At 36.5% G+C, this 21,608-nt stretch overlaps 1 protein-coding gene across 3 annotated transcripts in view; it reads right to left on the reverse strand.

Annotated features, from left to right (window-relative positions):
- Positions 1-1,188: 1,188 nt before the first annotated feature.
- VGLL3 (vestigial like family member 3) overlaps positions 1,189-21,608 on the reverse strand; it is a 58,501-nt gene continuing 38,081 nt past the window's right edge. For all 3 annotated transcript variants that reach the window (XM_019964749.2, XM_019964666.2, XM_019964585.2), the window contains exon 4: positions 1,189-10,471. In XM_019964749.2, the coding sequence (XP_019820308.2) occupies positions 10,428-10,471 (44 nt within the window). In that variant the 3' untranslated portion in view covers positions 1,189-10,427. The remainder of the gene's footprint in view (positions 10,472-21,608) is intronic.

A 21,608-nucleotide genomic window follows, 5' to 3' on the forward strand; every position in this document is an offset into this window, starting at 1 on the left:
TAACCAGCATCACTAAAACTCAAATCCCCATTTTAAAAATATTGCTAACAGCCTCACAAATAATGCTATCTACATGTTGCTATTTGTGAAAATTCCTTGAGATAAATTCATGTAATGGTCAAGGTATATAGAGGACTTATAGTAAATATTATTTCCTGTCTGTTTGTATCTACTTTTAGTTTTCTCAAAGCAGTTTGCATCTTTTATTTCATTTGATCTTCAACTGACAGAGAAACTGGAAATTTGGGACTCAGCAATATCAATACATTTTTCATGGAACTGGTCCTAGGGACCCAGGGTTTCTCCTTTTACATCTGTCACCTTTTCTCCTCTCCAAACCTGTCAAAATCCTGTAAGAAGTGACTTTCATTTTTAACTTCTGTTGAGTCCTTCCTCCCTCCCTTTTAAGGCTTTGGACTGAAAGGCATATGCTTATTTTCATAAATAGATGAGCGTCTTGATATTACAGAACTTGATAACACACACTTAAAGTGATTACACTGATCTTTGGAATCTTCACGGCAGGAAGGCCACTCTCAACAGGACTTTCCCTCCCTGGGCAATGACGAGCCTTAATGGAATCTGGCCTGCAGAGTGTCTGGGCTGTGTGCGGGGCTGGTGTCAGAGCAAGTGCAAGCAAGTTCTCTGAAGCTCAACCTTTACAACACAGTACAAGTCACACATTCCTTCAAGGCACCACCCGCCTTTTCCAGTGGGAATCTACTCAAATGACTCTTGGAAGCAGTGTGGAGGGATGGGGGGAAGGGTGTTAAGTGTGTTTTAAGAGGAGGTAATGGATGGGTGAGTGGGTGGAGACAAAAAGGGGAAATGGCAAGTAAAGATGGAAAAAAATAACTGCTGCCACCAAAATATTCTGCTCAAAGATAAGGGCGTACACCATACAGCTGTTAGCACTCATCAGTATATTTTGCATATTTACATATACAAAGTATTTCCAAATAGCCTTGTGTTTTTTTTTAAATCCCACACGGAGATGTCTGGTAAAGCTGTCACTGTGCAAAATTTATTTTCTTGGTGATACTTGCAACACTGCTTTCAAATTTCTATATATACAACATAAGAGACTGAACAGGCACTGTCATTACCCACAGTATAGAGAAAGTTCGACTCGTTCATTTACCCATCAGACAACAGTCAGTGTGAAACATCCATGTTCTAAAGCACCTGGTTGGTTGAAGCCAATTTTTTATTATTACTTTTGTTTCAATACAAAATGAAACACAAAGACGACCCAGTGATCCTTGGTTAGTCCTGAAACCACGAAAGTGTGATTTTCCTCCTTACTGTTTACTCTCATTCTTGATTTAGGGGTTGTTTTTTGTAAGAAAAATGATAACACTGAATGGATTTCTCATATAGCCTTTTTTTTTTTTTCTTTTGAACCATAAATCTCCTGAAAACCACACATAGCCCATTTGAAAAAGATTAGGGAACTTCTAGCAGAGGAATGGGCTAGTTGAAAGTTATATTTTCCTTTTAGCAAGATCCACAAGAAAAGGATAGAGTGTCGTGCTTAAAGGGGAACAGATTCTGTATTTTTTGGCAAGATATTAAATCCTCTGTGGCTATATTTGGCTCCCTACAAATAGTCTCTTGTACAAGTGCAAAGCAAAGATCAATGCTGGTGTTCTTCATTCAGCCACAGCCAAACTTGGTATGGAAAGTAAAACAGTGGGGCTTAAGTGTTGTTTTGAAGAGATTCTAGTTCATTTATTGATCAACAGCATTCCAGAATCTAGGTTCCTACTTTACACATTAAATGTATCAAAACATATTTGCTTTCCATAACAGTTTTTCCACGGCTTAACTGATAACAGATGGAAGGATTCAATCTGGACAGGAATGTAAAAGCTTTACCACGTCAATGTAGTCATATATGGATAGCTAGTCAAATGAGTATAAACAGGTCAAATAAGATGCTTGGAGACTTAGGACATCACAGGATGGGCATATATTCCCAAAAAAGGAAGCAAAACAATTAAATGGTAGATGATTGTCCCCAGAGAAAACACACTTCAGCTAGGAAGAATCTGCACCAGATGTCCTGGTCTCCACCCCCCTGAGTGCCTCTCTGACATAAACACAATATAACCCTTTGGATTCCAAGGCACTATAAGAAGCACATAAATATTTGAAATAACAAGAATTTCCTTTATATGCAATTATTTAAGTGAATGTAGATGAATCCTTACACAAATGACCACTGAAAACATGGAACACGCCTTGCTATTTACAGTGATACATTAAACCCTCTTAGATTAAAACGTTGATAACCATTAACTGAAATCCAATAGTAACTATGGTAGGTTGAATAACACCCTCAAAATGTTCACTTCCTAATCCCTAGAACCTGTGAATATGTTACCTCACATCGAAGGACTTTTGTTAAAATGAAGAACTTGAGATGGAGAGACTATTCTAGATTATCCAGGCAGGGCCAATGCAATTACAAAGGTCCTTAAACTTGTAAAAGGGAAGCAAAAGAGAGGGTCAGAGTGATATCATATGACAAGGACTTGACCAGTGGTTCTTGGAATTGAAGATGGAAGAAAGAGGCCATGAGCTAAGGACTCTGGAAACATCAGAGAAATAGTTCTCGCTGAAAGAACACAGCTGACATCTTGCTTCTAGCCCACTGAGATCAGTACTGGATACTGGACTTAGAGCCACCAGATAAATTTGTGTCGCTTTTAGCCATTAAGATTGTGGTAACTTTTTACAGTAACCACAGAAAATTCATTACACTTGTCTAGTCTGAATATGGTAAACAGTTAAGAAGGCTGTGTCATGTTATTTTCACCAGTGGTGATGAATGTCTACTAATTGAAATACTGATCTCCAAGCTTTGCATTTACATATCAAAAATTTATTTAACAAGAAAATAGAGGGCCCATGTAGGGAACCTCTGCTGCTGCTGCTGCTGCTAAGTAGCTTTAGTCGTGTCCGACTCTGTGTGACCCCATAGACGGCAGCCCACCAGGCTCCCCATCCCTGGGATTCTGCAGACAAGAACGCTGGAGTGGGTTGGCATTTCCTTCTCCAAGGGAACCTCTAGCTTCCTTTAAAAATATAAGGTCTTGGACTTCTCCTTTCTAGGCGTATTTCTTCAATGTCAATGAATTGTCAGCCAAGTTTTCCACAGGACTTACAGCAAGTTCCACATTAACAAATGCAAAAGCAAAACAACAAAGAACACCTCTGCTAAAGAGTTAATTGATAACTTCAGAAGCATTGTATTAAAAAGTTCCCAAGCCTGTTATTATGTAATTGATATAGCCCATTTCACTTGCTGTTCTGTTACAACCCTTGTTTTCTAACCATACAATTCTCACCACCACACATAAATCCCTTGGCTGTAAAATTAACCCCATTACAAAAAAAACAACACCTAAGGTGTTTTAATTTCTAAAGATACTTGTAAGTTGCTTAATTGAATAAGAAAAAAACAGAGGGCTTTAGTTAATTGTCAAGAAATGTGGACAAAACCAAACTGCTACATTAAAATATAAGCATTGAGTTCACATTATTTATTGAACTGAAGATGACATTTGTTTTAACTACAAAGTCCTCCATTATTTTATATCATCAACACATAGTTATGAGATCTATTTGAAGAGAGAATAGAAATACAAAAATGTCTCTTCCGGCATCCCGATGAAAAACAACAAATATATATATATATGATTTTATAGTTAGCTTGTGAAGCTAAAATTTTATGAGTTATATATTCTTTCTAAATTAAGAATGACAATAGAGCTAAGATTAATTTCTCTTTCTGGGCATGTAAAAAGGAAGATAGCATAAAATTGCTCATCAAACTAATACATCTGGAATTTTTTTTATTTAACGGTTCTAAGATAACATTTCTATTATGTTTTCAGTTCACTTAATCAAGTGACAAATATAAATCTCATTGTACTATGTATTTTTACAAAAGCTTTCACCTGATCTAAATTTATGTGATGAAAACAGAGTCTATGTTTTCCCTTTCAATACACGAACTTTAAAATGATACAAAGAATTCACATAAAAACCCTTCCCTAAATTGTGTATCCAGAAACATGTATGGAATAGTGATTTTTAAATCAGATACTGTATCTAAGATTGTAAACAGTCTAAAAAATTAAATCAAGTGTGTAAATAATCATTAATTTTTGCCCTAGTCATAGCAAAGAAAAAAATGTACAGCTCTATCAATATAAAAAGATATCACAGAAGAGTTCACATACATATACCAAACAACTAATTAAAGGATATTGTATTCTAAAAGAGTTATTCTTAGGTCAAAATTTAGTAGTCCAAAAATTGTTAACAAGAAAGCTAACTAACTGATGATGACCTGTCATTTTCTAGAAGTTGTGGCTGTTTATTTACACAAGAGAATTGGTAAATTTTACTTATCATTTCTTAAAATTTTAAAAGAAGATTTGGATAATTGAATTGGATCAAATTAATTTGCAATTTCAAGAGAACATTAGTTTGATCAATTTTTTGAAACCATAAAAATATTTTTCAAACAAGCACACACAATGGACAATAAAAGAAATGACAGAATTAAGATATTTTAATTATGACTATTGCTATACTTTGGAAAAGTGTACAGAGGGAAATTCCCAGAGAGCACTAAAAAGAAAAAAACCTACTGAAAAATTCTGAAAGTCTGTTCTGTGCCCAATCTCTGAGATCAAGTCACCAATTAATTAACATTGAGGAGCTATTAGGATGTGAGGTTCCTTTGTGGACCTCACCTTTTCCCCACTTTCTAGAGCCTTCCATTTGTGCACAGTTTACATATCCTTATTCAATACACATTATTTTTCTAATTATATTGAAGTATAGTTGATTTACAGTGTTACTTTTTTCAGTACAGTGGTACAGCCAAGTGACTCAGTTCATATATATATATATACACATATACACACACACATATATATGTATATATCCTTTTCATGTTCTTTTCCATTATGATTTATCACAGGATATTGAATACAGTTCCCTGTGCTACACAGTAAGACCTTGTTGTTTATCAGTCCTAAATGTACTAGTTTCCATCTGCTAATCCCAAGCTCCAATCCTTCCTTCCCTCACCTCATCTCTCCCTTGGCAACCAGAAGTCTGCTCTCTATGTCTTTGAGATTATTTCTTCAACATATACCATTAAACCAAATTTTTACCCTGATTCTTCTAAAATGACTTGAATATTAGTTTTAATCTTTAATAATAAAGGGCTCTTGGGCCATGTTTTTAGAGAACATTTTTTAATTTCTCTCTCAAAATCCACTTAAATCTTTTGAAAGATATGACTTTTATTCTGGAGGAGGAAAAAATAAAACAACTGAGTCTTTAGGGTCCGGTAAATTAAAATTGGCAGGCTGATTTCAGTCTTGGTATCATAGTTTTGGCTTTTGCACTGTCCTATCTGCTGTGAAGATGCTCAATCCCAAGAATTCTAACGGCCATCGATACCTCCCTTGTAACCACAATGGCTCAAGAGAACCCTTTCCATCTTCAACAACTGACACAGTGTCAACATCTGCTTCCAATGAAGTTGTTTCTTTTTTCTCAAGTCAAATAAATCTGCTGACTGAGACTGTAAAGAGTTTTTGTTTTTTTTTTTTCTCCTCTTTTCATGCGGAAAAATTTTTTTCCACCATATTTTGCAATTTTTCCTCCAAGTTAAAAAAACGGATAACTTCAAAGGAGATGTTTTTATTCTAGGTGCTAAAAAAGCCCAAAATATAATGAAACAAAATAAAAACTTTGGTAATTTCATGAAACTGTCACTTTCACTTTGGAGACAATAATCACAGGGTTCTGGATGAATATAAGTCTGAAACGTAAGAAAACTCAGAGTTGGACCTACATACCACTAAGAAGTTAATTTATTTTCTTTCATAAACAGCACATTAAAATATCAGAAATAATTAAGAAATTTACATTTTATCATCAACATCTAGTAGAAGACAAAGATTCTCTTGCAACAATTTTTTACATAAAAGCACAGCTGTATATCAATTTGCTATAGATATGGGTATATAAAGAAAAGGGACACTTGGGAGCTCAATTTGATGATTTACTTACTCAACTGACAGATACTTGAGGAATCTGTCATTGACTGAATGTCTACTATGAGCCATGTTATTGAGTGTATGTGTGTGTGTGTGTGTGTGTGTGTGTAATATAATTTTCAACCTTCCTAGCCTGCCAGTTAGGTATTATTATCCTACTTTACTCATGAGATAAATAAATGAAGCCCCAAAACACACATCTAATTGTGGCTAAGCCAGAATTCAGAAAATGACCTAATGTCCAAGTCAATTTTTGTTCATTGATTCATTGCTTCTCTATTCATCCTCCAGTCGGAATTGTAACATAAATACTGTCCTTTTCTACTGCTTAGTCTCTGCTGGTTTTCCTGTGTATAAATACATGTGGGTCATAATGGATCCTACAAGCTGATTTCAGCTTCTGCTCTGATTAAGATCATCATGTTGCCTCTGTCAGGAGGGCGACAAAGACCACTAAATGGGTGCACCTGGACTGAAAAGACCACAATCTCTAGGCTGCCAGTTTTCCCTAAAGATTCCTTAGTTGATAACAGTGTAAGCTATTTTAATCATGAGGAAGAGCACATTGGAGATGGTGGGTTCTCAATGCTGTTCAAGTTTCTACCATGATTCCTGTGATCAAAAAATTTATGGCTGTATCTATGTGTAGGAACCAGTAACAGATACTGGAGTGGACTTCAGCTTCTGCCACAATGAAGATTATCATAATGTCTCTGTCAGGAAAGAGACCAAGGTAGATCATGATCAAAAATCTTGTCTTGGTTTGAGTCTTCATTTAAGGGTGTGTTTGGTATTATTAAAAATTCTTATATTAAAAATTTAGCTATCATCAATAATAAATACCTATGAAACATGTTGATTAATTGATAGCATGTAACATTGAGATTTGAAATGGCAACCCACTCCAGTGTTCTTGCCTGGAGAATCCCATGGACGGAGAAGCCTGGTGGGCTGCAGTCCATGGGGTCGCACAGAGTCGGACACGACTGAAGCGACTTAGCAGCAGCAGCAGCAGTGTCACTGACCCATTTTCTTAATTTGGCATATATTATGTAACGAAGGGGTACTCCGTAAGGGACAGAATGCAGTTTCTTAAAATATAGTATCTGATTGCTATTTGCATAATAAATAAGGAGCTTCATAAGGGCACATTTTTATGCCAGTGCCTGGAATTGTTTTGTTTTGTTTTTTAAAGGTTGTTACAACATGAAAGAAATTAATTCCTCAGTTACTTGCAATCCACTTGTTCTCATGGCAAAATGTAGAGCAATCCCCATTATTTTTTGCTTAAAACAGTAATGCACATAACTTTAAGATGAAAGAGAGGGGAGAAAAATTAAAGGGGAAGTTAAGAAGGGATTGTTAACCTTATTAAGATGAAACATTGATTTTTTAAACATTTAGAGGTGCTTTTCAAATAAACAGTGAGGAACCAAATAACCTGTTAGGATCTAACTAGTCACTATTTTATTGTTCCTCAGATCAAGATAGTTCAGTGGTCAAAACATAGATTAGATGGAAAATCAATGAGATAATTTCCTAGGGTCTAGCTCACAGATCTTTAGAAAGCTTGAATAAAGACTAATTTGTGAAATAACCAAAAGCGGAGTGTTTCCAAATGAAACTGGAGAGGGAAATGGTAGCCCTCAATAACACAGTCTGGAAACCTCCAAGATTACTGCATCTTTTTGGTGGGAGAAAATCCATCCAGAGAATGATGGCATTTTAAGCTTAAACTCAGACTATCATACTAAATTACAACTCATCCCTTGTATGACATCTGGTGGTTATGGTAATATAATGGTAACAAATGCACGCCAGACAATCACAGAGACACATCCATTCTTCTTTGACTTAGATTTTGATCCACTCCTTGTATATGCAAGGATCCAGTCTTTGCAAAGTGCCAACACCACCTGGGCCTGTTTTCAATGGGGGATCTTATTCACAAATCTCTCCTGTGTACAGCAGAATTTAGGTCCCTAACTTTTCTTGGGTCCTCAGAGCCAAGGAATATTTTACCAGATAGCTACCAGGAATGACAGAGGGCGCAGTGTCATCCTAAATTTAGGGTGAAGCTATCTGTCAGCTCTCTCTCCTTCAACTCAGTTCACTAGAGAGTAAGGAAAGAAGCAGAGAGTTGATATATTTCTTCTCAAAATTGGGAAAATCCAATTGAGAGATCGGAATGAACTGGAGTACCATACAATTCTAAGAGAAACTGCAAAATTAACAGGTTCCAAGGGAAGAAGAGAAAAATAAATCATCCCCACTGAGCCATCCTGTGGGAGCTGCTGAATACTGGCCTTTAAGAATTCAGGAGGATACAAAATAAAACCAATTTAAAGATGCATTAAACCTTGTGCTACACAGATAAAGGCAGAGCACAAATAACTATATCAAATTAAACTGCAGATCAAAATGTAGATAATTTAATCAAACCACTCCCTAGAAATCTAAGTTCATATCTTTAGTAAATCATTAGTAAGTGGACGATTCCTTAAGTTTGGACCTCACATTAGGTAAACGTGTATACCCTGTTAAATGGACTCTGGTTAAGAAGAAATATAGTGATGAAAATACAAGAGAGGGTATAAATTTATAACTAATAAGATGCACCAGGAAAGAAGACTATGGAACAATAGGGAAATTTGAAAATGATCCATGGGAATTTTGCCTAGCTAAGCAGACTGCATTGTTCTTATACCTAAAATGTTCACAGATATAAGTTATCCTATTTAAGATGGAAAAAGATATTTCACTAAACATTTAATTTCACATGGATGAGGACAGGGATGGGAAAAATTTGAGAAACATTGTTAACGAACTAAAACATCTATGTAACACTACTTTTTTAACATGACCCAACTCTGAAAGCGTCCGAAAGAATGGACTTTATATTGAAAGTTCTTAAAATATCAATAACTGCTATTTGATAACCTTAATCTTTTCCTAATTGTATTTTAATGATAATCCCAACTTTTCTTATTTAGATCCTGAGGGACATGTCAAGTTGAATCCTGAGTCCCCAGAAATAAATTTCAAATAATAAATTGCTTATTAAATTAATTTCAGTAATTATAGTATAAAAATTTATCTTGCTCCCAATTCTTTTCTTAAAAAGAATCAGATCAATTAAAACCAGAATTAAACAAATAAGACTCGCAAAAACCTATTTAAACTATACACATGCAATACATTATCCTTCAACTTATAATGATGGATCAAACTCTCAGAAACAGCCACTGAATGAAAGGTTCTGTCATGTGTCTAGTACTTTCCCAAATAGAATCCTTTCAAACTATCTTCAGGCAAAACTCACTTAAAATATGACTAAAATTGTCATGAATTAATCATTATAAACAAGAAAAATAAGTCACTGGCACTCAAAGATAGCATGGTTAAATGTTTTTTGTTTTTTTTTTCTCCAGTAGTTGGTTGTAAATTCTGGTTCCATTTTATCAAAGTTGGATGGACTACAAAGATAATTCTCCATCTAATCCAAAGTTTATGAAAACTTTCTTAGTCAACCTCCAAGCAGTCTTTGGGAGAAATCAAAGTAATGAATAGCTTTTATTTAGTGTGATCATTAAAAATCTTCCTTTTCAAGCTACACACGTAACTCAGAGCTAAGTAAGCTATCATGGAATTAAATCTTCACTGAGACTTAATGTAAAACAATACTATATTGGTTTGGCTATGGTGCTACTTTCGCAAAAAGGAGAAACTATCAAACATTTGAGGTAACTTAGAGCACAGAGCATATCACAGACATCTTAGAGACGAGCATTTTAAACACTTTAGCCAGTGCTTCTCTGAGAGCAAGTTCTTTAAACAGAACTTAACAATTTTTACAATATTAAAAAAAAAATCCCTCAAAAATAGCCTATCAATGCTAAATCAAACTTCCTGTATTTTTACAAAAATAGAAGAACATAGAAATACAAAATTGTGTTCCTGAAAGAATGAACATTTTCTTTGTGGTTCATCTTTTCCTGACAAGGTAACTGGTTCAAAAAGAAGGAAAAAAAAAGTCAAACCAAAAATTAAACCATATACTGATAAAAGCAAGACAAAAAGAAAAAGAAAGAGAGAGAGTTGCACAGTGGGCAAAGGCTCAGATGAGGGAAAGAAATAAACAAAAATGCTTTTCTTCAATGTCTAGGACTCATTCTGCTTTCTCAAGAAAAGGCTCCAAACCAAAGTCAGCTGGATAGCACTTCCTCTTTTCCTTCCACATCTAATATGTCCCACTGCAGAATGACAGTCCCTGGCAGCATCTTTTCCCAGTGGGACCATGGATTCATGCTCCAATTTAACTTGATAATACCGTGTGTTTCAGTACCACGGTGATTCCTTGCCCTTGTCTTGATGCTGTAGACCTAGAAAAGTTGTGAGAAATAGAAAAGTATCAATATGTGTAGCACTTGAGACTGGGCATTTTCTACAATACACTAGATACAGAAACCAAAGTGGCAACTGAGCTCACAAGTTTCAAAAAGCCAACCAATACTAAGTGACCAAGAAAACTCTAGACTGGAGCAGTGCCATTAGCACAGTACACATTCTTTACTGTGGCCTTTATCTTACTAGAGTAGGTATGAATAATAAATAAAATAATATAAGTGAAGCTTTCTTATTTCTAATATCAAAAGTTACTGACATGGGAAAAAAAGGATACAACTAATCTCTAGGGCATATTTAGGCAGCGTTTCAGTTAACACTTTTCAGCAAACATCAGATGATACTTTTGGACTAAGGCAGTGAACTAAATTTACTTATTTTTATTGCCTCTTCTTTCAGAAAATATTTGTGTGTGTGCATTCAGTCGTGTCCAACTCTTTGTGACCCCATCGACTGTAGTCCGCTAGGCTCCTCTGTGCATGGAATTCTCCAGGCAAGAATACTGGAGTGGGTAGCCATTTCCTTCTCTGGAAGATCTTCCCAACCCAGGGATCGAACCCAGGTCTCTCACATTGTGAGCAGATTCTTTACCATTTGAGCCACCAGGAAAGCCCCACTAAAGCATCTGTAGTGATTTTATTTCTTGTCTTTCAACTTGTCAAATAATTGTGTAAAGCAATGGATGTCATTACAAAACAGATACAATTAGTCAGTCATTATGGGAGTCATTAAGACACTATACTAAACAAATTACATAAAATGAAAAAGAACAAAAAGGAGCCAAAGAAGCACCTCATAGAACCACAAGGCACCATCTTTGGTTTTATAGCATTTGTATACTGGGAAAAAGCAGCTCTTTCTGAATGCCAAATGATTGGTGCCGTCTTATGTTTTATCTCGTGTACTAGCATTATGTTTAGACAGACAGGCCACAGTTTCCCTTTCCCATTTCAAAAGAAGAGGAGGAGGAAGACAAAAAATAAAAAGGATCTGGGGCATATCAACTCACTCTAAGTTTGCTTTATTCAGTTTCAAATAATTTTGTGGTCAGAATAATTTGCAACCTGACAAAGTCTCCGTTGGGTGACTTTTATAATCTAAACCACCTTAACCGACAATCTGCTGACTGCATAAATATTTTTTTCATTATTAAAACGTCTCATCTTCTGTATGACTCAGTATTTTCCACACTTGAAGACCCCATCAATCTATAGAATGTCAGCACTGCAAGTCATGAATAGTGTTGGAATCATCAAGTGGTTTGAGTGTCTTTTTTTCTTCTTAAATAAAAGCAATCCCTAGTTTGCAAAGAGATGACTCCACCAAAATCATGTTAGCCTTTTTCTGTGGACAAGAATTATGTTACTTAACATAGTCCTAAATATTCTAATCAGAGTTAATGGTTGGAATAACTCTTGCTCTTCAACTGTGTTTCCAAGTCTGCATTACTCCAAAGCAAACCTTAAAAAACTCAGTTCACCTATGGCCTACAACATATTAAATGGCTAATGTTGTCCTTTTGGCTTAATTTCTTCTCATTGATGGGACATAAATACAACTTTTCCTTTGATTACCAAGTATCCATACCTGTAAATTTCAAAGTAAATATAAAGAAAAGGAACAACCACAGACAAAAGTCTCTACTACTAGTAAGTTGTAACAGGGATATGATTTTTCTTGTTAAACACTTGTTGAAGGAAGATTAAAATATTTAAGAATCAGTCAGTACACTGAGTTTTCCCAGTGGTGAAAGGAGACAAAATCATTAACTCATGATTCTTAATGTGGTCTTGTTGTTGTTCAGTCACTAAGACATGTCCCACTCTTTTTAACCCCATGAACTGTAGCATGCCAGAATCCTCTGTCCTCCACAATCTCCTGGAGTTTGCTCAAATTCATGTCCATTGAGTCAGTGATGCTATCTAACCACATCACCCTCTGCCACCCCGCTTCACCTTTGCCTTCAAACATTCCCAACATCAGAGTCTATTCCAATGAGTCAGCTCTTCACGTCAGGTGGCCAAACTATTGGAGTTTCAGCTTTAGCACCAGTCCTTCCAATCAATATTCAGAGTTGATTTCCTTTAGGATTGACTGATTTGACCTCCTTGCAGTCCAAGGGACTCTCAAGAGTCATCTCCAACACCACAGTTCGAAAGCATCAATTCTTCAGTGCTCAGCCTTCTTTGTGGTCCAGCTTTCACATTTACACATGACTTCTGTAAAAACCATACTTTTGACTGTACAGACCTTTATTGGCAAAGTGATGTATTTTCTTTTTAATATGCTGTCTAGGTTTTTTCATAGCTTTCCTTCCAAGGAGTAATGATCTTTTGATTTCATGGCTGCAGTCCCAGTCTACAGTGATTTTGTGCTCCAGTTGCTTTAGTCATGTCCAACTCTTTGCAACGCTATGGGCTATAGCCTGCCAGGCTCCTCTGTCCATGGGATTCTCCAGGCAAGAATACTGGAGGGAGTTGTCACGCCCTCCTCCCCGGGATATTCCCAACCCAGGAATCAAACTCAAGTCTTCTGTGTCTCCTGCATTGCAGGTGGATTCTTACTGCTGAGCCACGAGGGAAGCCCCCACAGTGATTTTAGAGCCCAAGAAAAGAAAACCTGTCCACTTTTTCCCCTTCCATTTGCCATGAAGTGATGGGACTGGATGCATAAATCTTTAATCCATGATCCTTACATGATCTACAGATACTTGGGGGTTCCCCAAATTTTCTTACAAGAACATAAAACACTCTACTATTATTTTGCTACTATTCATGCTTTTTTTTTTTTTTTTTTTTGCTTCTCACTCCTCAAACTCAAACCTATATGAAATTAGTTTACAACACATTTTGAAATGTACTTACTGGCTTGCTGAAATCACCCATGTTTATCTCTTGATATTAGTAACTCTGTTTTAGGTTGTTTACTCTGTGATATTTTCAGTGAAAGTAAAATAAACATCACAATGATAATGTTAGCAAACACTTTCTTAGGGCTGAACACACTAGACATTGTGCTATTTTATGTGAAATATTTAATGCTTCCAATCACGCTATATATATAATGGATATATATATTCATTTTACAAATAAGAAAAGTGAGAGTAAGAGAGGTTATGCCAATTATTATGTGGTAGAACCAGGACTGAATGTTTGTGGTTTGATATCAGAGTCAATAGTTTTAACCACAATGTATATGGCTCCCCTTTTGTGGATTATATTGTCTGTAGGTTGTGACACCAGCCTGTATTCTTGCAACTCCTGGAGTCAAAATCCTTTCATTAAATCAATTCAAAGAAAAGTCAATACATTTTAAATATTGATTTTTGCACTATTTAGAAACACCCTGATTTATCAGAACTGATACCAGTGTTAATAAAATAACTGTGTTTTTTTTAAACTATACATTTGCAAAGTTTTTCTAAGTCACAGAAGATGATTACACAGTCCTTTGTTATACTCCAGATCGTGTAATAGGACATGTTGTATGAATAGATGTGTAACTACGCCTCCCTGCCCCCACCCAAATAAACTGCCACAGTATGAAAACTGAAGACGTAGGGTGGCCATCTGACTCATCAGGTGTTTGTCAGAAATGGGACCAAAGAACAAAGATATCACACTGTTCACTTCAGAGTTTGAGAGTCTGAGATCAAGTCAGGAGATAAACCTGAAAGAAAACACAAGCCCACAGACCCAGTTCCTCGCTTCAGTTCCAATACCATCACCACCTGACCATCAAAAGAAAAAAGAAAAACCAAATCCAGGAATAGAAAAACTGAAGTACAAACATAGGAAAGATACATTGAATACTTAGGAGTAGGAAAGAAGTTTTGGCTCAGTTCAGTTCAGTTCAGTCGCTCAGTCGCGTCCGACTCTTTGCAACCCCCTGAATCGCAGCATGCCAGGCCTCCCTGTCCATCACCAACTCCCAGAGTTCACTCAAACTCACGTCCATCAAGTCGGTGATGCCATCCAGCCATCTCATCCTCTGTCGTCCCCTTTTCCTCCTGCCCCCAATCCCTCCCAGCATCAGAGTCTTTTCCTATGAGTCAACTCTTCGCATGAGGTGGCCAAAGTACTGGAGTTTCAGCTTGAGCATCATTCCTTCCAAAGAACACCCAGGACTGATCTCCTTTAGAAGTTTTGGTTAAAAGAAATCATATTTGGATTTCCCTTTAAAATTTGAAGAATCTATGTAACAAGGCATTGTAACTCATTTTCTAGCTGAAATTTTTGGGAGCTTATTGCTTCACAGATTTCTTCTCTTGCAAAAGACCTCTGGGAATAAGGAAGTGGAGATGGCAGCAGGGTGTGCCTAAGCAGAGAAAGCCTAGAAACTTCCCCCTCCCTTGTTTCCTTCAAGTCCTAGGTGTCTGATGAAAAAAAAAATCTTAAAGTTCTCATGGGCTCCTCAAACAAAGATACAGAAGTTGCTTCAGAGAGATTTCTGGCAGGCCTGCCTCTTTATCCCATAGCTGTGATGTGGGTACCCCGTGGCAGAAAAAATGATATGAGCCACCCTAGCTGAGCACCTCAGAGGCATCACAAACTTTAGGAAGCCGAATGACGTAGTCATCAGTGGAGCACTGTATGGGGAATGCACAGAGAAATGGTGGGGAAGGGGATATGTTTGCAAACAAAAGCAAGATAAGAATGAAATGACAAAGCTAAGAAGAGACAGCAACCACTTAATCAACAATGTTCACCATATGACTAACAGGAAAACAGAGGCAATCCCTAGGGAGAGAGTGAGGGAAGCATCTGAGAAGAGGATTCACCTAGAAGTGGAACAGTGTTTTAAACTGAGCAATGAAGAAATCATTGGGCTGGACTACAAATACTTAGAATTGGTGAAGTAATTATTACACAGGGAACTATAATCAATATCCTCTGATAAACCGTAATGGAAATGAATATGAAAAAGAATGTATATACAACTTGGTCACTTTGCTGTATAGCAAAAATTAACAACACTGTAAATCAACTATACTTGAATAAAATAAATTTAGAGAAAATGAATTGAAAAGCTAACTTTTCTGCTATTGGGTAGAAGTAAATAATAAACTGGCTTACTGAAAATGTTATACTCCAGCACATCTGAGTTTTAGGACCATGTGATCATCAGTCATATCCACTAGAAAAGCATTTCCTACTTCAAAAGAAGAATAATCCTTTGACAACATCACTATCACTCTTAAGTAACTTTAATATGATTCCAATTAATTTTATTGCTGGAGATAAAAGAGGTAATGTGGTAACCATGCACTGGTGAATATGCTGTTGATAAAAAGAGAAGAAAAATAGGAACATAAAACCTGGATGTGCAGGTGGAATATTTAATGACTGAAAAGTAAAGAAAATACTGAAACGAAATATTTAGTTTCATAGATATTAGGCATCTAGAAAACCCCTGTGGATCAAAATGCTTGATACTATATTAAAAGACTGCAAGGAGATCCAACCAGTCCATTCTGAAGGAGATCAGTCCTGGGTGTTCTTTGGAAGGAATGATGCTCAAGCTGAAACTCCAGTACTTTGGCCACCTCATGCGAAGAGTTGACTCATTGGAAAAGACTCTGATGCTGGGAGGGATTGTGGGTAGGAGGAGAAGGAGATGACAGAGGATGAGATGGCTGGATGGCATCACCAACTCGAAGGATGTGAGTCTGAGTGAACTCCGGGAGTTGGTGATGGACAGGGAGGCCTGGCGTGCTCCAATTCATGGGGTCACAAAGAGCTGGACACGACTGAGCTACTGACCTGAACTGAACTGATGTTAAAAGACGCTGGTGGTTTATTTCCACATTTAAAACATGAATACCTGCTTCATCCTTGCTTTAATAGAGAAAAGCCATAATTATCACAAATACAAATATACACAGTGCTGTATTGGCTGCTATATCAAAATACCCAGCCTTCACCAACAGCCTAACATCTAACACCGACACACTGCAAAATAACAAACTACGTGATGTGAGAGACAGTCACATTATCTTCTTCTACTTTATAAAATTATCACTGACAATTATCATACAACTTCATTTGTCTGAGCACCTGGGCAATCAGTTTAAACACTAATGAAGAATGTTTAAATAAGATCTAAATGGGGATAGTACATACCTTAACACTAATGAAGGGGTAAAAATAAGAGTGGAAAGCTATTCAATTTGGGAACTGATTTCATTGCAGGTAAATATCAAGATAGATCATGTTTAAGCATCAGGAAGAAGTCCCTTCATTTGTTTTTCAAACTTCAAAAAAAAAAAACCCTCAAAATATCATAGATTTGTTGTTTAAAGATCAAGTTATGAAGTATTTAGAAAGTAAAAGTTCTATATAATGTACCCTGTCATCACACAACTTGCTGAATATACTTCAGATGTACGTACATACACCACATATATCCTATGTGACAACAATGCTTATTTCACCAGCAATATTGACTTTCAAAACCATTTCATGTCAGGATATGTCGATCAACTCTTTTGAAGAATATTAATTCTTCAATATGCACATTATTCATTCTTCCCTATACCATAAATTACTCAGTTCTATATAGATATGCATAATTTGAATATATACACACACACAGTGTGTGTGTATATAAAAATATATTTGTTACTTATGTGACTATTTTGGTAGGTGAGATAGCTTCCTGAATATACATTTGTATAATCACTGAACCCAAGTGTATAAATATATTTACACTTACATAAACACTTACATAATTCATGGTGAGTGGTAAATGTTTCAGTAGTTTGCATCAATATTCATATTTTTACTATTATCATTATTATAGATTCAATGTATCTAAGTGTTTCAATTTGCATTTCCTTCAGTTCTTGTGAAGCTGAACATTATGTGATTTAGTATTCCTTCCTCTGTGTTTTATCTTTTGGCTGACTTTCTATGCTTTGATTAATAACAAAATAATTTCCTCATTGATTTCTAAATGCCTTTTGTATATTAGGTATATTAGTATTTTTTTTCATGTATCACACACATTTTTGGCCAATTTAATGAGCACTAAATACCTCCATACTTACTACCTAAACTTTGGACAATAATTATTTTAAAAGTCATCACAAACAAGAATGTATTCTTGAACCAGACCAAAGATTAAACTTATTGTTAAACTCAATTACAATTATCCAAGTATCATTACAACTCTTACACACTAAAACAATGACAAAAGATACCTAACTATGAATGCATAATCATTTGTTAGCAGAGGGAGCGTTCTCAGTGTGTAGAGGTATTTTCCTAGGTACATTTAGAATTGTCTTAAAATGTCCACGTAGTAGTCTTGTCAGAAACAGTGAGGTGAAAGCTGTCTAAACCTGTCAAAATCTCTTTAATTCAGATTCAAAAGAGAAGGAGAAATTTAAAGCCCATTGAACTTGATGTTACTGGTAGACCATAATTTATTACATTATTGGAAGAAGCATGGGACCCACACACCTGAGGCCAAGATTGCAGGTGACTAGCAGTTCAGTGGCAAGGTGTCTCCCTCTGCTCTTGGCCCAAGCGGCAGGCACATAGTCTGTCTGCCCTCTCAGAACCCTCCTCCCTCCAAAACCACAAACTCGTGCACTGACTCTCCAACTTTTGCCCTTACTGATATCCAATTCCTCAGATTCCTGCACTTCAAACGCTCAGCTAGGAGGGAACTGGCAAGTACTTTAAGCATCAGGATATGTAATTACAAATCTGAACTAGTCATTCTACAACTGACCTTTAGGACAAATATAAAATACAAATCATAGAGTTGATAGTTCTTTTGTTATTGTTGTTCTTTGTGTTTTTTTTTTAAACTTTTATTGGAGTATAGTTGCTTTACAATGTTGTATTAGCTTCTGCTGTTCAGCAAGTGAATCAGGTATACATATACATTATCCACTCTTTTTTGAATTTCCTTTCCATTTAGGTCACCACAGAGCACTGAGTAGAGTTCTTGATCATACCACCAATTTACCATGCTCAAAACATGTCAGTGTGATAACCTCTTGGCTGAGAGAAGCTGGGGCCCAGGAGGCGCAATATGCTGTGTAGACACTGCTCACCAAGTCAGTGACCTCAATTTCAAAAGCAGATAAAAAGTAACTTTGAAGATAGAGACAAAGAATAAAGGAAAAAAGGAATGGGGAAGAGTGAAATAAAATACCTTCTGTAATTTCTTCTACAGACTTTCCCCCAGAACTGGAGAGGAACAAGACCAAAAAAGAAAAAAAAAGAAACGCCTAGATCATTTATTGTAACTGAAACCACAAGTTATAATACTCTCAAGAGATTCTAACTATCCAGACATCTGCTGGATAACAAATGCAGCCAAACATGCATCTTTAAAAAGGTTTCTAGGTTATGCAGTGACAGCTTTACGATCCAGAAAATAGATAATCCAACCAGAGGCAGAGGTAATCTGGGTCCACTACTTATCCATAAAACCTTAATTAAGGACACAACACAGCAAGTATTCTACCTGAAACTATGAGTTAGTTAAGGACTCTCACATTTTAACTGCAGAAGTACAATGTATCTTTTATGCCTACTTAGTTTAAGTAATCATTCCCCCCATTAAATCAAACCATATTGGAAAATATTCAGTAAGAATGAGACATGTTGCATATAGATCAATTCTTCACTGACATCAGTAATTTTTCATCTCACTTCTCTGTGGCATGAACACAAGCGTGCTCTCTGACATATTCCAGAAACCTCTGTCCAATCCAAGCAAACATAAATAGGGTTTCAATGACTGTGAAGATGCTAAGTGTCATCTGATAGTGCTCAAACAAGGCAGCTATGAAAATAAGCATTATAACGCATGCTTGTGGTCGACAAAAATTAAATCCCTAGTATATCAGGCTGTAACCAACCAAACAAACAAACAAACAAATGGCATATTTTGGCCTTTCATCTGTCTCTTGCAAGAATTTTTTTGGTCATCTTTTTGCCAAGGAATTCAGAACATGTTGGCCACAGACAACTGTTTGTGAAACACTATATTGTTGATAAATAGAATAAGAGAAGAGTTAGCCAGAAAGTGAATAAAAAGAACCTGTCAATTCCACCAGCCACATAAAATTTTGTATAGAATCTTTGTAGGCTAATTCAAAATTAATGTAAAATTGCCTGGATACAAGTTACGAAACAGATTTTGTCATAGGAGCTGGTTCTTTTAGATGTACCGCTATATGTGATACAGTAAATAGGGAAGCAGTAATGAAAAGATAATTTGCTGATATGAAATATGCTGACCTCTGAAACAAGCCTTTTAATGCTTAGAGTGGTTATTTATTTGGAATCACGTGATAATTAAACAGTTTTTCAACCTCTATAGCTCCCCTCCTAGGCAAGCAAATAAGCTTCTCTCGGGAAGACATTGTGTACTTTGACAAAATCGCCAATCCCAATGACAGGGAGTTGATGACAACTCCTTCAAGAAAACAAAAGAAAACTGTGCAGCACACATTTGCTTGCAATTTTTAAGAAAACATTTCAGAAAGCAAGGGATGCCATCCAATTTATATAGCTACCCATAGAAACTTGTTTATAAAATTAATACTAGAATGGAAAAAGAACACATTTTACTCACAACTTTTGAAGATAGCGAATATTTTATTAATGGAGTTTCAGTGAATTTAACTACATGCATAGTCTAACTTCCTTGTTCTGCACATAAAATTTCCTTTCAGTCTATGAGTGACAAGAACAAATATCCCAACAATCCATAATCATAGTGAGATAGGATATATTTTTTAGTAATCTCTCATCACCTTTATTGCAGAAAGTGAAGAAGAACTAAAGAGCCTCTTCATGAAAATGAAAGAGGAGAGTGAAAAATTTGGCTTAAAGCACAACATTCAGAAAACTAAGATCATGGCATCCGATCCCATCACTTCATAGCAAATAGATGGGGAAACAGTGGAAACAGTGGCTGACTTTATTTTGGGGGGCTCCAAAATCACTGAAGATGGTGACTTGCAGCCATGAAATTAAAAGATGCTTACTCCTTGGAAGGAAAGTTATGACCAACCTAGACAGCATTTTAAAAAGTAGAGATATTACTTTGCCAACAAAGGTCCGTCTAGTCAAGGCTATGGTTTTTCCAGTAGTCACATATGGATGTGAGAGTTGGACTATTAAGAAAGCTGATCGCTGAAGAATTGATGCTTTTGAACTGTGGTGTTGGAGAAGACTCTTGAGAGTCCCTTGGACTGCAAGGAGATCCAACCAGTCCATTCTGAAGGAGATCAACCCTGGGATTTCTTTGGAAGGAATGATGCTAAAGCTGAAACTCCAGTACTTTGGCCACCTCATGGGAAGAGTTGACTCATTGGAAAAGACTGATGCTGGGAGGGATTGGGGGCAAGAGGAGAAGGGGACAACAGAGGATGAAATGGCTGGATGGCATCACTGACTCAATGGACGTGAGTCTGAGTGAACTCCGGGAGTTGGTGATGGACAGGGAGGCCTGGCATGCTGTGATTCATGGGGTCGCAAAGAGTTGGACACGACTGAGCGACTGATCTGATCTGATTCATTGGGATATTCATTGAAGCTGAAACTTCAATACTTTGGCCACCTGATATGAAGAGCTGACTCATTTGAAAAGACCCTGATGCTGGGAAAGATTGAAGGCAGGAGAAGGGGATGAGAGAGGATGAGATGGTTGGATGGCATCATCGACTCAATGGACATGAGTTTGAGTAAACTCCGGGAGTTGGTGATGGACAGGGAGGCCTGGTGTGCTGTAGTCTGTGGGGTCGCAAAGAGTCAGACATTACTGAACAACAAAATTGAACTGAACAGAACCACTTGGTAGAGAGTTCCAGATGGAGAAAACTATATTTTAAAATGTGAAAATATTCTGATGACCCTTCAAATCCTTATTTACTTGATTCTTTGTCTTCCCTTTTCTTATAATCTGCCCAATAATATAAAAGTACCCGGTTTTCATTGTATGGCCAACACCAGCTGACACCACTACTGGGAAATTTGGCTCTGACAAATATTACAGCTATTCTTCAAGAACAGAAATAAATTGAACTAGAAACAGGAAGTGATGGAAGAATTTAAAGTTTGTGTCTCTATCATGCATGATGCCTCACAT

The sequence above is a fragment of the Bos indicus genome, chromosome 1 (genome assembly GCF_029378745.1).
Source record: "Bos indicus isolate NIAB-ARS_2022 breed Sahiwal x Tharparkar chromosome 1, NIAB-ARS_B.indTharparkar_mat_pri_1.0, whole genome shotgun sequence".
In the NCBI taxonomy this organism is placed as follows: Eukaryota; Metazoa; Chordata; class Mammalia; order Artiodactyla; family Bovidae; genus Bos; species Bos indicus.